Source organism: Odocoileus virginianus, chromosome 4 (assembly GCF_023699985.2).
Source record: "Odocoileus virginianus isolate 20LAN1187 ecotype Illinois chromosome 4, Ovbor_1.2, whole genome shotgun sequence".
NCBI lineage: Eukaryota > Metazoa > Chordata > Mammalia > Artiodactyla > Cervidae > Odocoileus > Odocoileus virginianus.
In genome coordinates this window covers 8,659,158-8,679,993 of record NC_069677.1, presented here as the reverse complement: position 1 = coordinate 8,679,993, position 20,836 = coordinate 8,659,158, and the positions used below count along the sequence as shown (strand labels likewise).

The 20,836-nt window shown below is 37.6% G+C and overlaps 1 protein-coding gene across 4 annotated transcripts in view; it reads left to right on the top strand.

Annotated features, from left to right (window-relative positions):
* The window catches only part of POLQ (DNA polymerase theta), a 110,159-nt gene that overhangs the window by 13,656 nt on the left and 75,667 nt on the right, over positions 1-20,836 (top strand). For 3 of the 4 annotated variants that reach the window (XM_020894162.2, XM_020894164.2, XM_020894166.2), the window contains exons 6-10: positions 1,906-2,125; positions 5,946-6,093; positions 8,163-8,309; positions 11,245-11,457; positions 20,524-20,666. In XM_020894162.2, the coding sequence (XP_020749821.2) occupies positions 1,906-2,125; positions 5,946-6,093; positions 8,163-8,309; positions 11,245-11,457; positions 20,524-20,666 (871 nt within the window). The remainder of the gene's footprint in view (positions 1-1,905; positions 2,126-5,945; positions 6,094-8,162; positions 8,310-11,244; positions 11,458-20,523; positions 20,667-20,836) is intronic. The other variant, XM_070466029.1, reaches the window with a different exon arrangement.

Genomic DNA, 20,836 nt, shown 5'->3' with positions numbered 1-20,836 from the left:
TAACCTATTTGCATTGTACATCATGAGAAATGTTGGGCTGGATGAAGCACAAGCTGGAATGAAGATTGCTGGGAGAAACATCAATAACCTCAGATATGCAGATGACATCACCATTATGACAGAAAGTGAAGAAGACCTAAAGACCCTTTGATGAAAGTGAAAGAGGAGAGTGAAAAAGGTGGCTTACAACTCAGCGTTCAGGAAACTAAGATCATGGCATCTGGTCCCATCACTTCATGGCAAATAGATGGGGAAACAGTGGAAACAGTGGCAGACTTTATTTTTTTGGTCTCCAGAATTACTGCAGATGGTGACTACAGCCATTAAATTAAAAGACACTTGCTCCTTGGAAGAAAAGCTGTGACTAACCTAGACAGCTTATTAAAAAGCAGAGACATTACTTTGCCAACAAAGGTCTGTCTGGTCAAAGCTATGGTTTTTCAAGTAGTCATGTATGGATGTGAGAGCTGGGCTATAAAGAAAGCTGAGCTCTGAAGAATTGATGCTTTAGAACTCTGGTGTTGGAGAAGACTCTTGAGAGTCCCTTGGACAGCAAGGAGATCCAACCAGTCCATCCTAAAGGAAATCAGTCCTGAATATTGATTGGAAGGACCGATGCTGAAGCTGAAACTCCAATACTTCGGCCACCTGATGTGAAGTACTGACTCATTGGAAAAGACCCTGATGCTGGGAAAGATTGAAAGTGGGAGGAGAAGGGGATGACAGAGGATGAGATGATTGTATGGCATCAGTGCCTCAATGGACATGAGTTTGAGTCAACTCTGGGAATTGGTGATGGACAGGGAGGCCTTATTGTGCTGCCATTCATGGGGTCACAAAGAGTTGGACACAGCTGAGCGAGTGAACTGACTGAACTGATGCTCTTTGATGTTGATTTTTATCAACATAATATTTTTAGGATATGTCTCCCCAGGCAAGGGAAACAAAAGTAAAAATAAACAAGTGGGATTATGTCAAATTTTTGCACAGTGAAGGAAACTTTCAGCAAAACAAAAGGGCTGCATACTGAATGGGTGATCTTTGCAAATGATGTATCCCATAAGGCATTAATACCCAAGATATATGAAGAACTCATATAGTTAAACATAGTAAAAATCTGGTTAAGAAATGGGCAAAGGGTGTGAATAGACACTTTTCCAAAGACGACATATAAATGATCAACAGGCAAATGAAAAGTTGCTCACCGTCACTAATCCTTAAAATTTGAATTTTAAGTCAAAACCCTGGATACCACCACACATCTGTCAGGATGACTTATCAAAATAGATATCAAATAACAGATGTGTCAAGGATGTGGAGAAAAGGAAAACCTTGTGCACTTTTGATGGGAATATAAATTGGTACAGCCACTATGGGGAAGCAGTATGGCAAACAGTATGGCAGTTCTTAAAAAAATTAAAAACAGTATGATCCAGCAATTCTACCCTTGGGTATTTATCTGAAGAAAACAAAAACACTAATTTGAAAAAGATATGTGCACACCTAGGTTTAATGCAGGATTATTTACAATAGCTAAGATATGGAAGCAACCTAAGTGCCCATCAGTAGATGAATGGTGTATTTATATACAGTGAAATATTATTCAGCCATAAGAAAGAAGGAAATTCTGCCATTTGTTACAACATGGATACACCTGGAGTTTAAGACAGAGAAAGACAAATACAGTATGATTTCATTTATATATGTAATCTAAAAAAAGAACAAACAGTAGTTTGACATTAATAAAATTGAATATAATATATGACCCAATAATTTTATTCCTAGATATATACCCTATAGAAATTTATGCACATTTGTACCAAAAGACATGCCAAGAATATTGTTAGCAGTATTTGAAATTAATAGTTAATGTCTTTTAACATCATTTTCATTTGTTTTTCGCAGCCAGGCAGATTTAGCCATTCCTTTGTCTAATGCCGTGCAGATTGTTGGCATGAGTGCTACTCTTCCAAATTTGGAGCTTGTGGCTTCCTGGTTGAATGCTGAACTCTACCACACTGACTTTCGCCCTGTACCACTGCTGGAATCCGTAAAAATTGGAAATTCAATTTATGACTCTTCAATGAAGCTTGTGAGGGAATTTCAACCCATGCTGCAAGTGAAGGTAAGTCATTTGTTGTTGTTCAGCTGCTAAGTTGTGTCCAGCTCTTTGCGACCCCATGGACTGCAACATGCCAGGCTTCCCTGTCCTTCACTGTCTCCGATAGTTAGCTCAAACTCATGTCCATTCAGTTGGTGATGCCATCCAACCATCTCATTCTCTGTTGCCCCTTTCTCCTGCCCTCCATGTATCCCATCATCAGGGTCTTTTCCAATGGGTCAGCTTTTGCCTCAGGTGGCCAATGTATTGGAGCTTCAGCATCAATCCTTCCAATGAATATGCAGAGTTGATTTCTTTTAGAATTGACTGGTTTGATCTCCTTGCTGTCCAAGGTTCTTCTCCAGCACCACAAATCAAAAGCATCAATTCTTCGGTGCTCAGTCTTCTTTATGGTCTCTCACATGTGTACATGACTACTGGAAAAACCATAGCTTTGACTAGACGGGACTTTGTCGGCAAAGTGATGTCTCTGCTTTTTTGTTTTGTTTAATTTTTTTAATTGAAGAATAATTGCTTTACAGAATTTTGTTGTTTTCTGTCAAACCTCAACATGAATCAGCCATTGGTATACATATATCCCCTCCCTTTTGAACTTCCCTCCCATCTCCTTCCCCATCCCACCCCTCTAGGTTGATACATTGTCTAGGTTTGTCATAGCTTTTCTCCCAAGGAACAAGCATCTTTTAATTTCATGTCTGTGGTCACTGTCTGCAGTAATTTTTTACCATCTGTACTGTTGTGTTTGATTGCATTTTCTAGCAAGTTGTTAACAATTTTTGAGTTAAGCTGGGGGTTGCAAAGTAGCGGATGTGCATTACATATCCATTAGAAGGATTCCTGTTGTTAACCTAGTTGGTTTCATGAAAGAATTGGTGGTGTTGGTGAGAGAGGAAATGTAGTTGTCTTCAATTTAAATATAATCATTTCCTAAAAGTGTAAGTTATAAAATTTTATAGATTTTTCTTTTTAACTGGGAAAGATTTTCTTATGGCTTTGTTTACATTAATGTGGAAAATTGACCTTTTATTAAGTGATATATGTACAATATGTGCTCTTCTTGGTTGCTTCAGTCATCTTTGGCTCTTTGTGACCCCATGTATATGATAGTAGAAAAAACATTTTTGGGGGTCAGAAAGACTTATTTCTGATACCTTATATAGGGATACTTGATATGGCTGTGATAATAGTTGAATCACATAACTTCTCCATAGTATCTTCATCTATAAAATGGATATAATATTTGTCTTTAGTGTTTTAAGGATGAAATTTGATTCAAAAAAATTGCCTAGCATCTAGAAAGTGGTTGATAAATACACTTTAAAACATTTAGTTCACAGTATTTTTCTAGGGATGATTCTTCAGTCCTGAAGTTAAAGGGCTGAATCTGGTATGAGGCATCTATTTTTTTTTTTTTTTTTTAATTTTTATTTATTTATTTATTTATTTTAAAGTTTTTTTTTTTTCCATTTACTTTTATTGGAGGCTAATTACTTTACAATATTGTAGTGGTTTTTGTCATACATTGACATGAATCAGCCATGGATTTACATGTATTCCACATCCCAGTCCCCCCTCCCACCTCTCTCTCCACCCAGTCCCTCTGGGTCTTCTCAGTGCACCAGGCCCGAGCACTTGTCTCATGCATCCCACCTGGGCTGGTGATCTGTTTCACCCTAGATAATATACATGTTTCAATGCTGTTCTCTCGAAACATCCCACCCTCGCCTTCTCTCACAGAGTCCAAAAGTCTGTTCTGTACATCTGTGTCTCTTTTTCTGTTTTGCTTATAGGGTTATCGTTACCATCTTTCTAAATTCCATATATATGTGTTAGTATACTGTAATGGTCTTTATCTTTCTGGCTTACTTCATTCTGTATAATGGGCTCCAGTTTCATCCATCTCATTAGAACTGATTCAAATGAATTCTTTTTAATGGCTGAGTAATATTCCATGGTGTATATGTACCACAGCTTCCTTATCCATTCGTCTGCTGATGGGCATCTAGGTTGCTTCCATGTCCTGGCTGTTATAAACAGTGCTGTGATGAATATTGGGGTGCACATGTCTCTTTCAGATCTGGTTTCCTCGGTGTGTAGAGGCATCTATTTTTAATGTAGATCTGTGCCTCTGAATACTGAAATAGTTTAAGTATTAATAGATAAGTTTAGAACTGGAAATAGAACTAAATTCATGTGTTTTAGTACACTTATAGGTGTATTTGTAGCTTCAGCATGCCTGGTATGGAATCTTATTTAGTTGCTTTGCTCTGTACTCCCAAAGTTCGTTTGACTGTGCCTTGGTTACCTCAATAAATGTATCAGTAAACAAAGTCATTTACTCTCCTGTTAATCTTCTTCTATTACCATGTCTCTGTCTCCATCCTATTTAAATCAGTGTCAACTCTTACTTGGATCTATGCTTAAATCAAAAGCTAATCATCTATTTAAAACGAACATCAGATCATGTAACCATTCTTCTCAAAAATTTGTGATGGAATTTCATGTGGAATGAAAGCCAACATCTTTAAAGTAGCCTACAAGCCATATATGATCTGTCCCACTCCTTTACCCTGACTTCAGTTTCTATGTTCCTTACTTCCTCCATAGCCTCTTTGCTATTCTGTATAATATGCCAAGAAATCTCCCACCTCAGATTCTCTTTGTGTGGAATACTTTCCCCTCTAGGCATCAGTAGGGTTTACTCTTTGACCTTTGGACCTTTACTCAAATGTCACTTTTTCAGACGTTCCCTGGCCACTTTATTGAAATTACAGTGTTCTCTCATTCCTGGTTTCTATTTTTCCTGTTTTATTTCTCTCCTTTGCACTTTGAGTATATTTTGTGTTTTACTTATTTTTATCTGTTTCTTCCTTGTAGAGTAGAAACGTTTTGAGGGCAGAGCTTTTTTTCTGCTTTATTCTCCATCCCCAGGCCTTGAATAATATATGTATGTGCTAAGTTGCTTCAGTATTCTCTGACTCTCTTGTGACCCCATGGACTGTAACCCACCAGGCTCCCCTGTCATGGGATTCTCCAGGCAAGAATAGTGGAGTGGGTTGTCATTCCCGTCTCCAGGTGATCTTCCTGACCCTGGGGTCTAACTGTGCCTCTTACGTCTCCTGCATTGGCAGGCTGGTTCTTTACCACTAGTGTCACCTGGAAAGCCCATGATAATATGTGGCACCCAGTAAATAATTGCTTAATGAGTGAATGTATTGATGCATTAATCTAGTTACACACACTGACCTTCCAGTTTTGGTCACCACTGGAGTGTTTACAAATGCTGTTTGTTCTGCTTGAAATGTGTTCCCTGTTCCTCAGTTACCTTTTATTAAGATAATGTTTCTCCTTCTTCACATCTCATCAGTTTTTCAGGGAAACTTTTTTTTTCTTCCAGATCTCTCAGATTTATGTCAAATGTAAGGCTTCAAAACACCACAAAATTCTCTTTAATAGTACATATTATGATTGTATTTTACTTTTGTTTGTTTAGTACTTTATTGTTTCCCCACTGAGACCCAAATCCTTTAAAGATAGTACCTTGGCTATCTTTTAGTTACCATTATATCCTTATTACCTTTGGGTTGGAGGTCAGTAAATGTTAGTTGAATGACTATAAAAGATTACTCACCTTGCATCATAAGGAGGTTTATTTTCTTTTCTCTTTTCTGTCTTTTCTTTGTTTTATTATTGAATTTGTAACTGATTTTTATCATGCTTTTGAGTAGAAAAACCTTGCCATTCAGGCAAAATGAATGACTTTAAACTGATATGAAAATGTTTGAAAGTATCACTAGAATGGTTACTTCTTTTTCTTTTTTAGGGAGATGAGGATCATGTTGTTAGTTTATGTTATGAGACCATTCGTGATAACCATTCAGTTTTACTTTTCTGTCCATCGAAGAAATGGTGTGAAAAGCTGGCAGATACCATTGCCCGTGAGTTTTACAATCTGCACCATCAAGCTGAGGGTAAGTTAGTGATGGAAAGGAAAGGAAGTGATGATGAAAGGAATTCTTAGAACATTTGCTTGAAAGTAATGTTACTAATTATATTAGCAAAGCATGGTTCTTTTTCATTGTCACCACCTGGATGGATCCTTTGTAAAAGTATGTTTTTGTAACTAATCTTCTCCTTATCCTCGTTATAGATAATATGTATACACATTCAGACTAACTAATCTTCAGAGTTTCAGTATATTGGATTTATACAGGTATATACTAAGGTCCTTCATTTAGGATCCGTGGGCTTTGAGAAGTTGACTTCAAAGCCCCTAAATTGTATGAGAAACTTCATATACACACATTTTTTCTGGGGAAAGTAGTCATATTTTTTTTTATATTTCCAAGCTCTTACTCTAAAGAGAGGCATGCACACACACACACACACTATATACACATGTAGTTTAAAATCAACTTTATTGAGGTATAATTTGTCTAGAATAAAATGTACGCACTTGAAGTGGAACTTAATGAATTTTAACAAATGTGTTCACCTGTTGAACTCCTCACTGTGATCAGTGTATAGAACATTTCTATCACTCCAAAATGTTCTCTTTTACTTTCTATCTCCTCCCTCTATCCCCAGCTTCAGGCAACCAATCATATATTTTCTGTCACTCTAGATTAGTTGTGCCTTTTCTAAGAATTTCATGTAGTAAATGAAGTCATATTATGTGCATGTGTCTTTTGTGTCTGGCTTCTTTCACTCATCATGATATTTTTAAGATTCATCCAGATTGTTACTTTTGTCAACTCCTTTCTTTTTTATTGCTGAGTATTGATTTATGCATATTGCTATAACTACTCACTTTGGGGTGAATAGTGTTCCCTCACCACACTAGATTGTGGGCCCTTGGGCTCAAAGATAAGTGCAGGGAAAACAGGGACAGTTCTGGTTACAGAACATTAGGATATTTTATGACTTTGTTATGTTGGTGGCATCTTGAGGATAGGTAATGGATATCTCAAGTCTAGCTTCAATTAGTAAACTTTGCCTGAAGTTTATATTAGTAGACTTTGGTCCAATATTATAATATCTCTTCTAGTTCTCTCTTAATCAATGCTTTCTTAGTATGCCAGCTTAAATTTTTTTGTGGCAACTATGGTAACTTGCATTCCTTAATTACCAGAAACATTATTTATATTTTCTTTGCATGAGCTTCTTATGATTTATAGCAGTGGTTTCCAAATCCTAGGACTTGAACTGGAGTCCGGGCTATGATGAACTTTTCACCAGAAAAGTAAAGACAAGGTAGCACATTTTTCTTAAAGATGACATTTAAATTTTGAAATTATCCCTACTAATTTTTTTATGTTAAAATTACTTTTCTCTTTAAATAAGGGAACAGATAATTTTTTAAAAATTTAAATTGCTTTTAGAGAAGTAAAAATTTGGCAACCCTCTGTGGTCCTCAGAATTTTTGAAGTTTACCTAAAAGATTTAAAAATATATAAAATTTAAGATATATTCTATGAGAAATTTTACTAGTTCAGAAATCCAAAGTCTTAAGTTATTTTTTTAAAGAAAATATAGTTCTTGCATCTAAGAAAATCTTCTGGGGAAGTTATACATAGAGGCAAAAAACAGAGGGTAATGTATGATTAATTACCACATTGGTGCCAAAAAGGCTAGAAGAATTGTCACACAGAACTAAGCTCCTGTGTGATTCTGACACTACTGGTTTGGTGGGGGCACATGTTGAGCAAGGAGTTATTTTAGGTTCTGATTGATGGTATTTGTAATCTTCTTCTTTCAGCTGGTTCTTTTGATTTCCTCCTGTGGGCTTGATCTCTACCTAACAGAGTATTTCCTAAACTTTGGTGCACATTAGAATTGCCTAGGGAGATTTAAAAATCATTATGTCCAGGTTGCATCACATCACGGAATCCAGGGTGAGAGCCAGACATCAATATTTTAAAATATACCCAGGTGATTATTGAGCAGTGTCAGAACCACTGCCTTCTGTCCTGACTCGGGCAGGTAGCAGTGAAAGAGGTCCAAAGGGAGGTGGACAGTGTTGACAGTCTTCTTGTGACAGGACTGGTGAGGTCGTCTGAGCTTCCACCAGTGACGCTGGAGCCAGAGGGCCTCCTGGAAGTGATGGATCAGTTAAAACGTTCGCCTTCAGGACTGGACTCTGTGTTACAGAAAACTGTGCCATGGGGAGTAGCATTTCATCATGCAGGTATCCATGTATTTAATGTTACTATGAAGCCTCCTCCAAAAATACTTATAGTTTCTTTATTTTTATGTTTGATTTGCATTTGATTTCTCATTAACCACACTTAATACTCTTAAATTTCCTATTAAGACATTGTGTGATTAAGATTAAACAGGAATAAAACACATGCAGGTTTATTTACTTATCTGTATGGTATATAAGTACTAGATACAAGCGGTAGCTCTGATGGTAAAGCGTCTGTCTACAATGCAAGAGACCTGGGTTCGATCCCTGGGTCAGGAAGATTCCCTGGAGAAGGAAATGGCAACCCACTCCAGTACTCTTGCCTAGAGAATCCCATGGACAGAGGAGCCTCGTGTCCATGGGGTTGCAAAGAGTCAGACACAACTGAGCAACTTCACTTTCACTTTCACTTTACAAGCTTTTTTGGTACCTGGGGATGTGAATTCTAAGTGATTATATTTCTATACTTTGTTTCCTTAAAACTTAGGTTGAAGTGGTACTTGCTATCCTAACTTTATGCCACTCTGAATATTTCCTTTTATCTCTAGGGGTATTTGTAATATTCTTACAGATACATCAAAATCGAATTAATTTTAGAATTTGTCATATTGTATTTTGAAATGGTTATAGATGTTTAAAACCTCATATCTAGGTTGTCAAAATTGCAAGGCTTATGACAGTCAGTGAATTAAATAACTTCTTTCACGGAGTGATCTGTCCATGTTGATATGTGCTAAGGATATGTTTAAGAATATATAGTTTCCAATGTATGACAAAAACTACTGTAATGATGTAAAGTAATTAGTCTCCAACTAATAAAAATAAATGGAAAAAAAAAATTAAAAAAAATGCATAACCTTAATAAAACAGAGATTGAAATAATTAAAAAAAAAAGAATATATAGTTTCTACAATTAGGAACTTAACCTTTTTAGTTTATTTAAAAATTTTATCATGCTATGCTGGGGTCCAGCCCCAGCAGGATCCAGGGGTACTCTCAGGATGAACGGCATCGGTGAGTGAGAGAGAGAGAGAGAGAGAAAGAGACCAGACCGGGGTGTGCAGCAGAGTCTGGTGTCTGGCATCTTTTATTTTTTACCGTAGCTTTTATACCCTAAGTAGTACATTTCTAAGGGGAGGTGAAAGATAAGCATACAAAGTTTAGTTTAACATTACATCAGTTTTGTTTTTCACGAAACCAGGGTGTTTCTGCATACTTCTTTATTCATGAGAGTTTTCTTTCGTAGTGGATCTTTGTACATTATCTTCTGGCCTTGGGGCCTATTAACATTTTATGATCTAGGTGAAGGCAAAACTGTTTTTTGTAGTCTATTCTTTATTGTTCTATTTTGCCTTGAGTTTAGCAGAAAACGGAAAAGTTGCAGTCTCATGGTGCAGCAGGTTGCAACATAGTAGAAATACAATCCTGTTAATACCAATGTCAGCCTTTTTGCAAAAGTTCTCAGCTAAATTTATCTAAAAAGTTTAGCACACAAAGACTCTGTGGCTCTGATGAGGCAGCCTCTGTTCTAGCACTCTTGATTGAAATTAACAATTATCTTATTGTTTCCACACTAGGGCTAAACTCTTATTTTTTTAAATCCTTAACTATATTAACAATAGTTTTTACTATACAACCTCAGCACAATAACAGCAATCAAATGTTGATCCAATAACCACTTTTAGAATAATAATTTTTGTATTCTCTAATAGGGCTTTCTCACCCCCCCAAAGGGTTCTGTGCCCATCAAGGCCTTTTGTGATCAGGTTCTCTATACTATTTATGATTAAGGTGTTGTGAGCAGTCATGTGCGTTAGTACTCATCTGCCAAACAAGCCAGAGTGCCATCAAAAGGGTTTTTACTTGAAACATTTCCTTCATTCCTGGCCCCTTCATAGGGAACCAGCGTCCAGGAGACTTATTAATTAGGGTTCTATGTTGGTCTTTATTCAGTGAAGGAGGAGCAGGAGAACTCTCGGCAGGCAGCACAAGAATCTGCAGCAGGGCGAACAAGAACAACAGCAGAAAAGGGGGGAGGATACAGGGTGGGGTAGAGGTCAAGGCCAACCTGGAGGGTCCCTTGTATCCTGAATGGCCTTCCGTGTCAGGTTTTTTCCTCATGACCTTGTCATGGATGGGATCCTGAACAGCCTTGCATGTCAGGTATTTTCTTCATGACCTTGTCATGGGTGGAATCTCACACAACGGCTCCAGGCAATGCTATATAAAAATAAATTTAAAAATATATATCTACACACAAACACATGAGAATATTTTCATTGTATATAAACTAAAATGCATGCTAATAAAGTGAATATTGGTGGATCCACCACTTAATTTACAAACTAAGAACCCCAATTCTCTTGACTTTTTTAAAAAATGAAAACAAAAAATAAGTATATTATGTTTGCTGTTTTTCATTTACTCATGTATTTGTCCTTCAGACATTTATTTATGTGCCTGACCACTGTGTTGGACACACCATCAGATATTGTCTTGAGTAAAGCATGTCTGTACCTTCAGGGTGTTCTTTTCTAGAGCAGGTTTCAGCAAACTACAGTCTGCTGGTCAAATCCAGCTATTTTTGTAAATAAAGTTTTACTGGAATACAGTCTTGCCCATTTGTTTTATGGCTGTTCCATGTGAAATGGTGGAGTTGATTAGTTGCAACAGAGATCATCTCTCCTGCAGAATCTAAAATGTTTACAGATAAAGTTTGACAGCTCCTGGTCTAGGAGATAGAACTGTACTAGGGTTGGCAGATTATACTCTTAAATTGGTAGACTGTGATTACTTCTTTGTTTACAGTCATAACAGTAGCTTAAAAAAATCTTTACAAGGTTGTATCAGATTCTCAGATCCATTTGTAAGTGATCAAGTGTAATGTTTTCCTCAGATGTTTATACATATATGCGATTACAATTTTTTTTTTTAGGTCTTACTTTTGAGGAGAGAGATATCATTGAAGGAGCCTTCCGTCAAGGTCAGATTCGAGTCTTGGCAGCAACTTCTACCCTTTCATCTGGTGTAAATTTACCTGCACGTCGTGTAATCATTCGAACTCCTATTTTCAGCGGTAGACTCCTAGATATTCTTACTTATAAGCAGATGGCTGGTCGTGCTGGCAGGAAAGGAGTAGACACAGTAGGTAAGTGAGTTTGAATTTTATGATAGTGTTGCTGAAGGATAGTGTGAGTCTGCTTGAAATCGAATAGCAACCTGTTTCTCATCATGTTATATTTCTTTGTTATCCAAAACTAATGTCATCCTTTTGGATTTACTTAATATTTATATAGAGTATAACTTAAAATCTTCATATATCAACTATTGGTTTTCTAGTAATATAAAAAAATCTTCATTAGAAGATTTTCTTTTGTGTTATATACAGTGAAATGATTCAGTATTATGGTTATCAGATGGCATCACATTAGCTGGAAGATGACCTTTAATTTCCAGTACCATCTGCTATTTTGTGCTAATGAAGGGGTAGATTTTTATGGTTATTAATTCTTTTTAGGTCTCTGGTGTTAGTTTAGCTAGGGATTCTGAGAGCTGGGAAGTACTCTCTCACACTTTTGAAATAGGAACTTCATGTACCCTCTTTCTCTTTCTAAATTGGTGCTGACTCTGAAAACACATTTTCAATTTTTAGTATGAGTAAGTAGTGATAATATTGCCAGCAGTGTAAACAAAACTTTTTTTCTTGAGTAGTAGGGAAAAGACTTGTTTAAATTAAATATCAAGATGGCAAATATTCTTGCATGCTATATTATTCTGGGTATGACTAAATTGTCGAGTCTTCTAATATTTTAGAACTTTGAGAGGAATGTTCTCTGTCACACTTTCTTTTAGTTTGTTTTTTCATGTTCAAGCATTAGCATTTCTATCTTGTGGTATAAGATGGCTACTGTAGTCTCTGTTGTCACACCTGCATTTCAGCCATCAGGATGGAGAGATGAGGAAATAAAGGGGCACATCCTGCCCTTTAAGGGCACTTCCCAGAAGTTACACATAGTATTTGTTCTTATATACAATTGGCCATAACGTAGTCACATGTTTATATTCCCCAGCTACAGGGAAGCTGATGAATATAATCTAGCTGAGTGGTCATCAGTTCTGCTAACATTTAGGGGTTTTATTAATGGAAGAATAAAGAAGTGAAGTGAAGTCGCTCAGTCGTGTTCGACTCTTTGCGACCCCATTGACTGTAGCTTACAAGGCTCCTCTGTCCATGGAATTTTCCAGGCAGGAGTACTGGAGTGGGTTGCCATATCCTTCTCCAGGGGATCTTCCTGACCCAGGGATCGAACCTGTGTCTCCTGCATTGCAGGCAGACGGTTTACCATCTGAGCCACCAGGGAAGCCAAAAGGAAGAATGAGAGAACGGCTATTAGGGTCAACTATCAGTCTCAGTCCTAGTAGCAAATGGTTCATCTGTCTATAATCCCTGAGGGCCACTGGTCTTTTAATCAAAGCTTGTTGATTAAAAAAGCCTTGTAACTCATCAGATTTCTGTTACTATAGTCATCAAAGAAGTTTATCCTGCTTCTGTCTCTTACTTTAGCTACAAAATATGCACATTTGATCTAAATCAAATCTCTTACGTTATACAGTAGAAGTGACAAATAGATTCAGGGGATTAAATCTGATAGAGTGCCTGAAGAACTGTGGATGGAGGTTTGTGACATCGTACAGGAGGCAGTGATCAGGACCATCCCCAAGAAAAAGAAATGCAAAAAGGCAAAATGGTTGTCTGAGGAGGCCTTACAAATAGCTGAGAAAAGAAGAGAAGCAAAAGGCAAAGGAGAAAAGGAAAGATATATCCATTTGAATGCAGAGTTCCAAAAAATAGCAAGGAGAGATAAGAAAGCCTTCCTTAGCGATCAATGCAAAGAAATAGAGGAAAACAATAGAATGGGAAAGACTAGATATCTCTTCAAGAAAGTTAGAGATACCAAGGGAACATTTCATGCAAAGATGGGCTCAATAAAGGACAGAAATGGTGTGGACCTAACAGAAGCAGAAGAGTTTAAGAAGAGGTGGCAAGAATACACAGAAAAACTATACAATAAAGATCTTCGCGACCCAGATAATCATGATGGTGTGATCACTCACCTAGAGCCAGACATCCTAGAATGCAAAGAAAAGTGGGCCTTAGGAGCATCACTACGAACAAAGCTAGTGAAGGTGCTGGAATTCCAGTTTCAAATCCTCAAAGATGATGCTGTGAAGGTGCTGCACGCAATATGCCAGCAAATTTGGAAAACTCAGCAGTGGCCACAGGACTGGAAAAGGTCAGTTTTCATTCCAATCTGAAAGAAAGGCAATGCCAAAGAATGCTCAAACTGTTGCACAATTGCAGGCATCTCACACGCTATCAAATTAATGCTCAAAATTCTCTAGCCAGGCTTTAACAGTACGTAAACTGTGAACTTTCAGATGTTCATGCTGGATTTAGAAAAGGCAGAGAAACCAGAGATCAAATTGCCAACATCAAAAAAGCAAGAGAGCTCCAGAAAAATATCTGCTTTATATGCCAAAGCCTTTGACTGTGTGGATCATCACAAACTGTGTAAAGTTCTTAAAGAGGTGGGAATACCAGACCACCTGACCTGCCTCCTGAGATATCTGTATGCAGGTCAAGAAGCTACAGTTAGAATTGGACATGGAACAACAGACTGGATCCAAATTGGGAAAGGAGTACATCAAGGCTGTATATTGTCACCCTACTTATTAACTTATTTACAGAGTACATCATGAGAAACACTGGGCTGGATGAAGCACAAGCTGGAATCAAGATTACTGGGAGAAATATCAGTAACCTCAAATATGCAGATGACACCACCCTTATGGCAGAAAGCGAAGGAGAACTAAAGAGCCTCTTGATTAAAGTGAAAGAAGAGAGTGAAAAAGTTGGCTTACAACTCAGCATTCAGGAAACTAAGATCACGGCATCCAGTCCCATCACTTCATGGCAGATAGATGGGGAAACAGTGTCAGACTTTATTTTGGGGGGCTCCAAAATCACTGCAGATTGTGACTACAGCCATGAAATTAAAAGACGCTTGCTCCTTGGAAGAAACGCTATGACCAACCTAGATAGCCTATTAAAAAGCAGAGGTCCGTCTAGTCAAAGCTATGGTTTTTCCAATAGTCATGTATGGATGTGAGAGTTGGACTGTAAAGAAAGCTGAGCCCCAAAGAATTGATGCTTTTGAACTGTGGTGTTGGAGAAGACTCTTGAGAGTCCCTTAGACAGCAAGGAGATCCAACCAGTCCATCCTAAAGGAAATCAGTCCTGAATATTGATTGGAAGGACTGATGCTGAAGCTGAAACTCCAATACTTTGGCCACCTGATGCAAAGAACTGACTCATTTGAAAACACCCTGATGCTGGGAAAGATTGAAGGCGGGAGGAGAAGGTAACGGCAGAGGGTGAGATGGTTGGATTGCATCACTGACTCTATGGACATGAGTTTGAGTAAGCTCCAAGAGTTGGTGATGGACATGGAAGTTTGCCGTGCTGTAGTCCATGGGGTCGCAAAGAGTCAGACACAGCTGAGCAACTGAACTGAACTGATCTGATGCAGATTACATTTATATGTTTAAAATGGATGGGAGGAAGAGACTAAGACATTCCAGTCTAATTTTTAACTCCCTCCTTCTACTCTTGATTTCTCAGTTAGACTCAACTCTGGAGAGTGTTGTGTCAGTTTTTTTTTTTAATACAGATACTCTTCTCTCAAGCCCAGAGGGTCTTTAAGATAATGTAGAAGATAAAGAAGTTTTATTTGCCTTGCTACATTCTTAGATTGTGCTTATCTTTCTCATGAAGAAGAATAATTGGAATGTTGGCAGCCTGGATTAATATCAAGCAGTAAATCAGATAACATTCAAACAAAGCTGAAATATACCACAACAACTTTGTTTTTGAGGTCTTGGAAACTTCTGAGATTTTGACTTTGCGTAGTGCTTCATTCAGGGTTTCCAATGGTAAAGAATCCACCTGTCAATGTAGGAGACTAAGGTTTGATCCCTTGGTTGGGAAGATCCCCTGGAGAAGGAGATGGAAACCCAATCCAATATTCTTGTCTGGGAAATCCTGTAGATAGAGGAGCCTGGTGGGCTACAGTCCATGGTGTCACAAAAGAATTGGATGCAACTTAGGCTTCCCTGGTGGCTCACAGGTTAAAGCATCTGCCTCCAATGCGGGAGGCCTGGGTTCAATCCCTGGGTTCGATCCCTGGTTTGGGAAGATCGCCTGGAAAGGAAATGGCAATCCACTCCAGTATTCTTGCCTGGAGAATCCTGTGGACTGAGGAGCCTGGTAGTTTACAGTCCACGGGGTCGCAAAGAGTTGGACACAAATGAGCGACTTCATTTTCACTTTCACTTTAGCACCTAAACAGGAACAATGACAATGCTTCATTTCAGGATGACATATGGCTTGCTCAGAATTTCTTAAGTGTGCAAATAAAGAGTTTCATGGCAACCGTGAAGATTTAAATACCTGGTCATGCTCTTTGGACTATGTAGCATCTTTGTAACTTCTGTGCATTTTATAAATGATATTAATACTTCCTGGTGTTTTATTTAGATGACTGTTAATCTTTCTGTGGATTTCTTGGAACCTTTCAATGTAGGATGATGGTGCTTTGTGCCAAAACAGTGATTTACAAGTTAAGTGGTTTGTGGATCAATTATATCAAGTCTATGCATGATTTGATTCAAATTGACTTCTCTATTATGAAGTGGATACAGCATCTCTAGGCAAGTGTGAACAGGACCTAGAAATATATATTGGCATTATTTTTGGCATTTTCATAAATCTTGGTTTTCCTGAAAACTGGTTATCTATTTTGTTGAAGAGTAAAAGCCTAGAAGAGCTGTACACAGATCAAAGTGGTTTTTAACCTATTGCTGATGCTAGTTGATCCATTTTCTAGATAGTCTTCTTTTGTTTTAAGCTAGGTTATAATTATTGTAAGTGTCAGGTGGTATATTCACTTCTCTTTGTTTTGATGGTACCTAATGTTTTTTGTAATTATATTTGGGATAAATAACCAACGGTTATCAAGTTTATAGTTCCTTACATTTTTCCTATCTTGATTCTCAATTTGGCAGTCAGTGTTGGGAAAGCATCATCTATATTTTCTCTCTGCCTAGGTGGTTACAGTAGTCCTCCACAATCTACTTTTATTTTTATTGTTCTGAAATGCAAGTGGCCTTCATTTTACCTCTTTTTTTTTTAATTTAATTTTATTTTTTATTAGTTGGAGGCTAATTACTTTACAATATTGTAGTAGTCTTTGTCATACATTGACATGAATCAGCCATGGATATACATGCATTACCCATCCCGATCCCCCCTCCCACCTCCCTCTCCACCCGATCCCTCTGGGTCTTCCCAGTGCACCAGGCCCGAGCACTTGTCTCATACATCCAGCCTGGGCTGGTGATCTGTTTCACCCTAGATAATATACATGTTTCGATGCTGTTCTCTCGAAACATCCCACCCTTGCCTTCTCCCACAGAGTCCAAAAGTCTGTTCTGTACATCTGTGTCTCTTTTTCTGTTTTGCATATAGGGTTATCGTTACCATCTTTCTAAATTCCATATATATGTGTTAGTATACTGTAATGGTCTTTATCTTTCTGGCTTACTTCATTCTGTATAATGGGCTCCAGTTTCATCCATCTCATTAGAACTGATTCAAATGAATTCTTTTTAATGGCTGAGTAATATTCCATGGTGTATATGTACCACAGCTTCCTCATCCATTCGTCTGCTGATGGGCATCTAGGTTGCTTCCTTGTCCTGGCTATGATAAACAGTGCTTCGATGAACATTGGGGTACACGTGTCTCTTTCAGATCTGGTTTCCTCAGTGTGTATGCCCAGAAGTGGGATTGCTGGGTCATATGGCAGTTCTATTTCCAGCTTTTTAAGAAATCTCCACGCTGTTCTCCATAGCAGCTGTACTAGTTTGCATTCCCACCAACAGTGTAAGAGGGTTCCCTTTTCTCCACACCCTCTCCAGCATTTATTGCTTGTAGACTTTTGGATAGCAGCCATCCTGACTGGTGTGTAATGGTACCTCATTGTGGTTTTGATTTGCATTTCTCTGATAATGAGTGATGTTGAGCATCTTTTCATGTGTTTGTTAGCCATCTGTATGTCTTCTTTGGAGAAATGTCTGTTTAGTTCTTTGGCCCATTTTTTGATTGGGTCATTTATTTTTCTGGAGTTAAGCTGGAGGAGTTGCTTGTATATTTTTGAGATTAATCCTTTGTCTGTTGCTTCGTTTGCTATTATTTTCTCCCAATCTGAGGGCTGTCTTTTCACCTTGCTTATCGTTTCCTTTGTTGTGCAAAAGCTTTTAAATTTAATTAGGTCCCATTTGTTTATTTTTGCTTTTGTTTCTAATATTCTGGGATGTGGGTCATAGAGGATCCTGCTGTGATTTATGTCGGAGAGTGTTTTGCCTATGTTCTCCTCTAGGAGTTTTATAGTTTCTGGTCTTACATTTAGATCTTTAATCCATTTTGAGTTTATTTTTGTGTATGGTGTTAGAAAGTGTTCTAGTTTCATTCTTTTACAAGTGGTTACCAGTTTTCCCAACACCACTTGTTAAAGAGGTTGTCTTTTTTCCATTGTATATCCTTGCCTCCTTTCATTTTACCTCTTGAACATCTTATTTACTGCTTTCTTTCCCCTACTATTGAATTCATTTGCAAAAAAAAGGGTTTTCTCTAGTCTTAATTGTTATAGTGTGTATGTTTTTATAAATTGTATATTTGTATATGTTTTTAATTGAGTGCTTTCACATATTTTTGTTCATTTGATTGTCTCAGTAGCCTAAAGCATTTAAATTAGTGAGTTTTATATTGTGATTTTTAGGTATCCAATAATATTTTTTATTTTGTTTTATCATGTATAATTGTTAATGGAACTCAGATTTGGCTACTCACTGCACGATAAGCCAGTAAGTTAAGTGACAAGGTGTTGAGTCAAGGAAAGTGACCTTATTTGAAACCAGCTAACTGTGAAGAAGAATGTGAACTAGTGACCTTAAAAACGATTTTAATATCTTGGTACAGGCAAAGGGCTTTTTAAAGTCAGTGTGAGGAAAGGGGCTTCAGGGTGAATGAGCAGATTGTGCACAGTTCTCAGATTGGTTGGCATCAAGGTGAAGTTTGAAGCATCACCAATTTTCTAGGTTCAGCTGGTTGGGGTCTATGTACTTGTAGTCAGCAGTTTCTATCTGGGAGTCTGCTTCTTATGAAACAGCTTATGAATATGTGTCAGACCTTTTATCTATACTTTTCAAGGAACTGAGAGTTCAGTGCCTCTGCTTTGTAGCTGGTTTATACTCTAAATTGTTAGCAATTTCCCAGGCCAGCAGTTATTCTTTGTTTCTACATCTTCACGTTTACTAATCATTAACTCTTTAGCCAGCCTTTTGAGACTCAGGGGAGGCCTGGGAGACTAAAGACCTGTGTACTCAGTTGTGTCCAGCTCTTTGTGGCCCCATGGACTCTAGCCTGCCAGGTTCCTCTGTCATGGAATTTTCAGGCAAGAATACTGTAGAGGGGTGCCATTCCCTTCTCCACGGGATCTTCCTGACCCAGGGATTGAACCTGTGTCTCTTTTGCTCCTGCGTTGGCAGGCAGATTCTTTACCACTAGCAGCACCTGGGAAGACTGAAGCAAAAGCTTTTTACTTCAAAGGACAGGGACACAGCAGTTGGTATGCAGTTTCATAACTAGTAATAATTTGTATATACATTTTCCTTTATAGTTTTCAAGAATATCTATTACTATTACATACTTATTCAATGATAATAGTACTGTATGGAAGGAAAAAAAAAACTTTTACCCTCTTAGGTTCTGTGCCTTATGCTTGCAAATTAAACTGACAAATTACAGAGTAACAGGAAAAAAAACCATACATATTTGAGTCGATGTTTAATTTTTTACATACATGTTGTCCTTAATTGAAATAAGAATCCAAAGAAGCAGTTAGATGCTGGGGGTTTATGTATCCTTTTAACAGAGTGATAAATTGTAGAGAAGTGACAAAACAAAGGAAAGGGGGTTGGTCATAATTGAAAAAGACATGTGTACCCCAGTGTTCATTGCAGCATTATTTATAATAGCTAGGGCATGTAAGCAACCTAGATGTTTATCAAGAGATGAATGGATAAAGTTGTGGTATTTGTATACAATGAAATATTACTCAGACATAAAAGGAATGCATTTGAGTCAGTTCTAATGAGGTGACTGAACCTAGAGCCTTCAATACAGAGTGAAGTTAAGTCACAGAAAAAATATTGTGTATTAATATGTATATATGGAATTTAGAAAAATGGTCTAGATTTTGGTCTAAATTGATGAACCTATTTGCAGGGCAGCCATAGAAATGCAGAAATAGAAAACAAACCTGTGGACACAGTAGGGGAAGGAGAGAGTGGGATGAATTGAGAGAGTAGCAATGAAACATACACATTACCATATGTAAAATAGATAGCCTGGGGGAATTTGCTATATGACTCTAGGAGCTCAAACCTGGTTCTCTGTGACAACCTAGAGGGATGAGATGGTGTTGAAGGTGGAAGTGGGATTCAAGAGGGAGGAGACATATGTATCTATGGCTGATTCATGTTGATGTATGGCAGAAACCAACACAGCACTGTAAAGCAATTATCTTCCAATTAAAAATAAATTAAAAAAAGAAAAGGGGTTTGGGCTTCTAGGTGGTGGTAGATTGTGAAAGGTAGGCATGTGCTGGAAATTAATGCAAGTTAAGCTTTATATAGTAAGGTCTGTGCACACCTATGTCAGTGCTGAATTTTTGTCTCCAGTGATAAGAATTTTTCTCCTGGTATGAGAGGCAGGAAGGGGAACACATTCACAGAGATTTTTATGTCCTGCTTCTAAGAAATAGGGAGAGGGCAGAGAGCTCTATGTTTGCTGCTTCTCAGTTGCCTTCAGGTCAAAATAATCCTTATGCTAAAGTGGCACATTTTGGTATAGCATATTGTGATCCCCTTTAATCCAAAATTCAGAAAATAAAAACACTTGTGGTAATTGTATAACAGCCACTGTCATCTATTGTTTCCTTTTAAACAAGTAAGACAATTTAAAATGTCTTTAGCAGATATCTTATGGAGATGTGTTGGGATTTTGCAAATGTATTTTTTTTTTCCATTATAGGTGAGAGTATCTTAGTTTGTAAAAACTCTGAGAAATCAAAAGGCATAACTCTACTTCAGGGATCTCTGAAACCTGTTCGTAGCTGTTTGCAAAGACAAGAAGGAGAAGAAGTAACCTCAAGCATGATAAGAGCTATTCTAGAGGTAAGAGGGAGTTCACTAAATTACCATTCACTTTTTTGTTCATATAGTACAATGGTAGAGCTTTAGTGTGTTAAAAATCTTAGCTTTCTGTTTCTTTATGAGATTATTTATAACCTTCTCAAGTCTGAATCTCTTTCATTTTGTATAGATTAATACAGATTAATACAGCT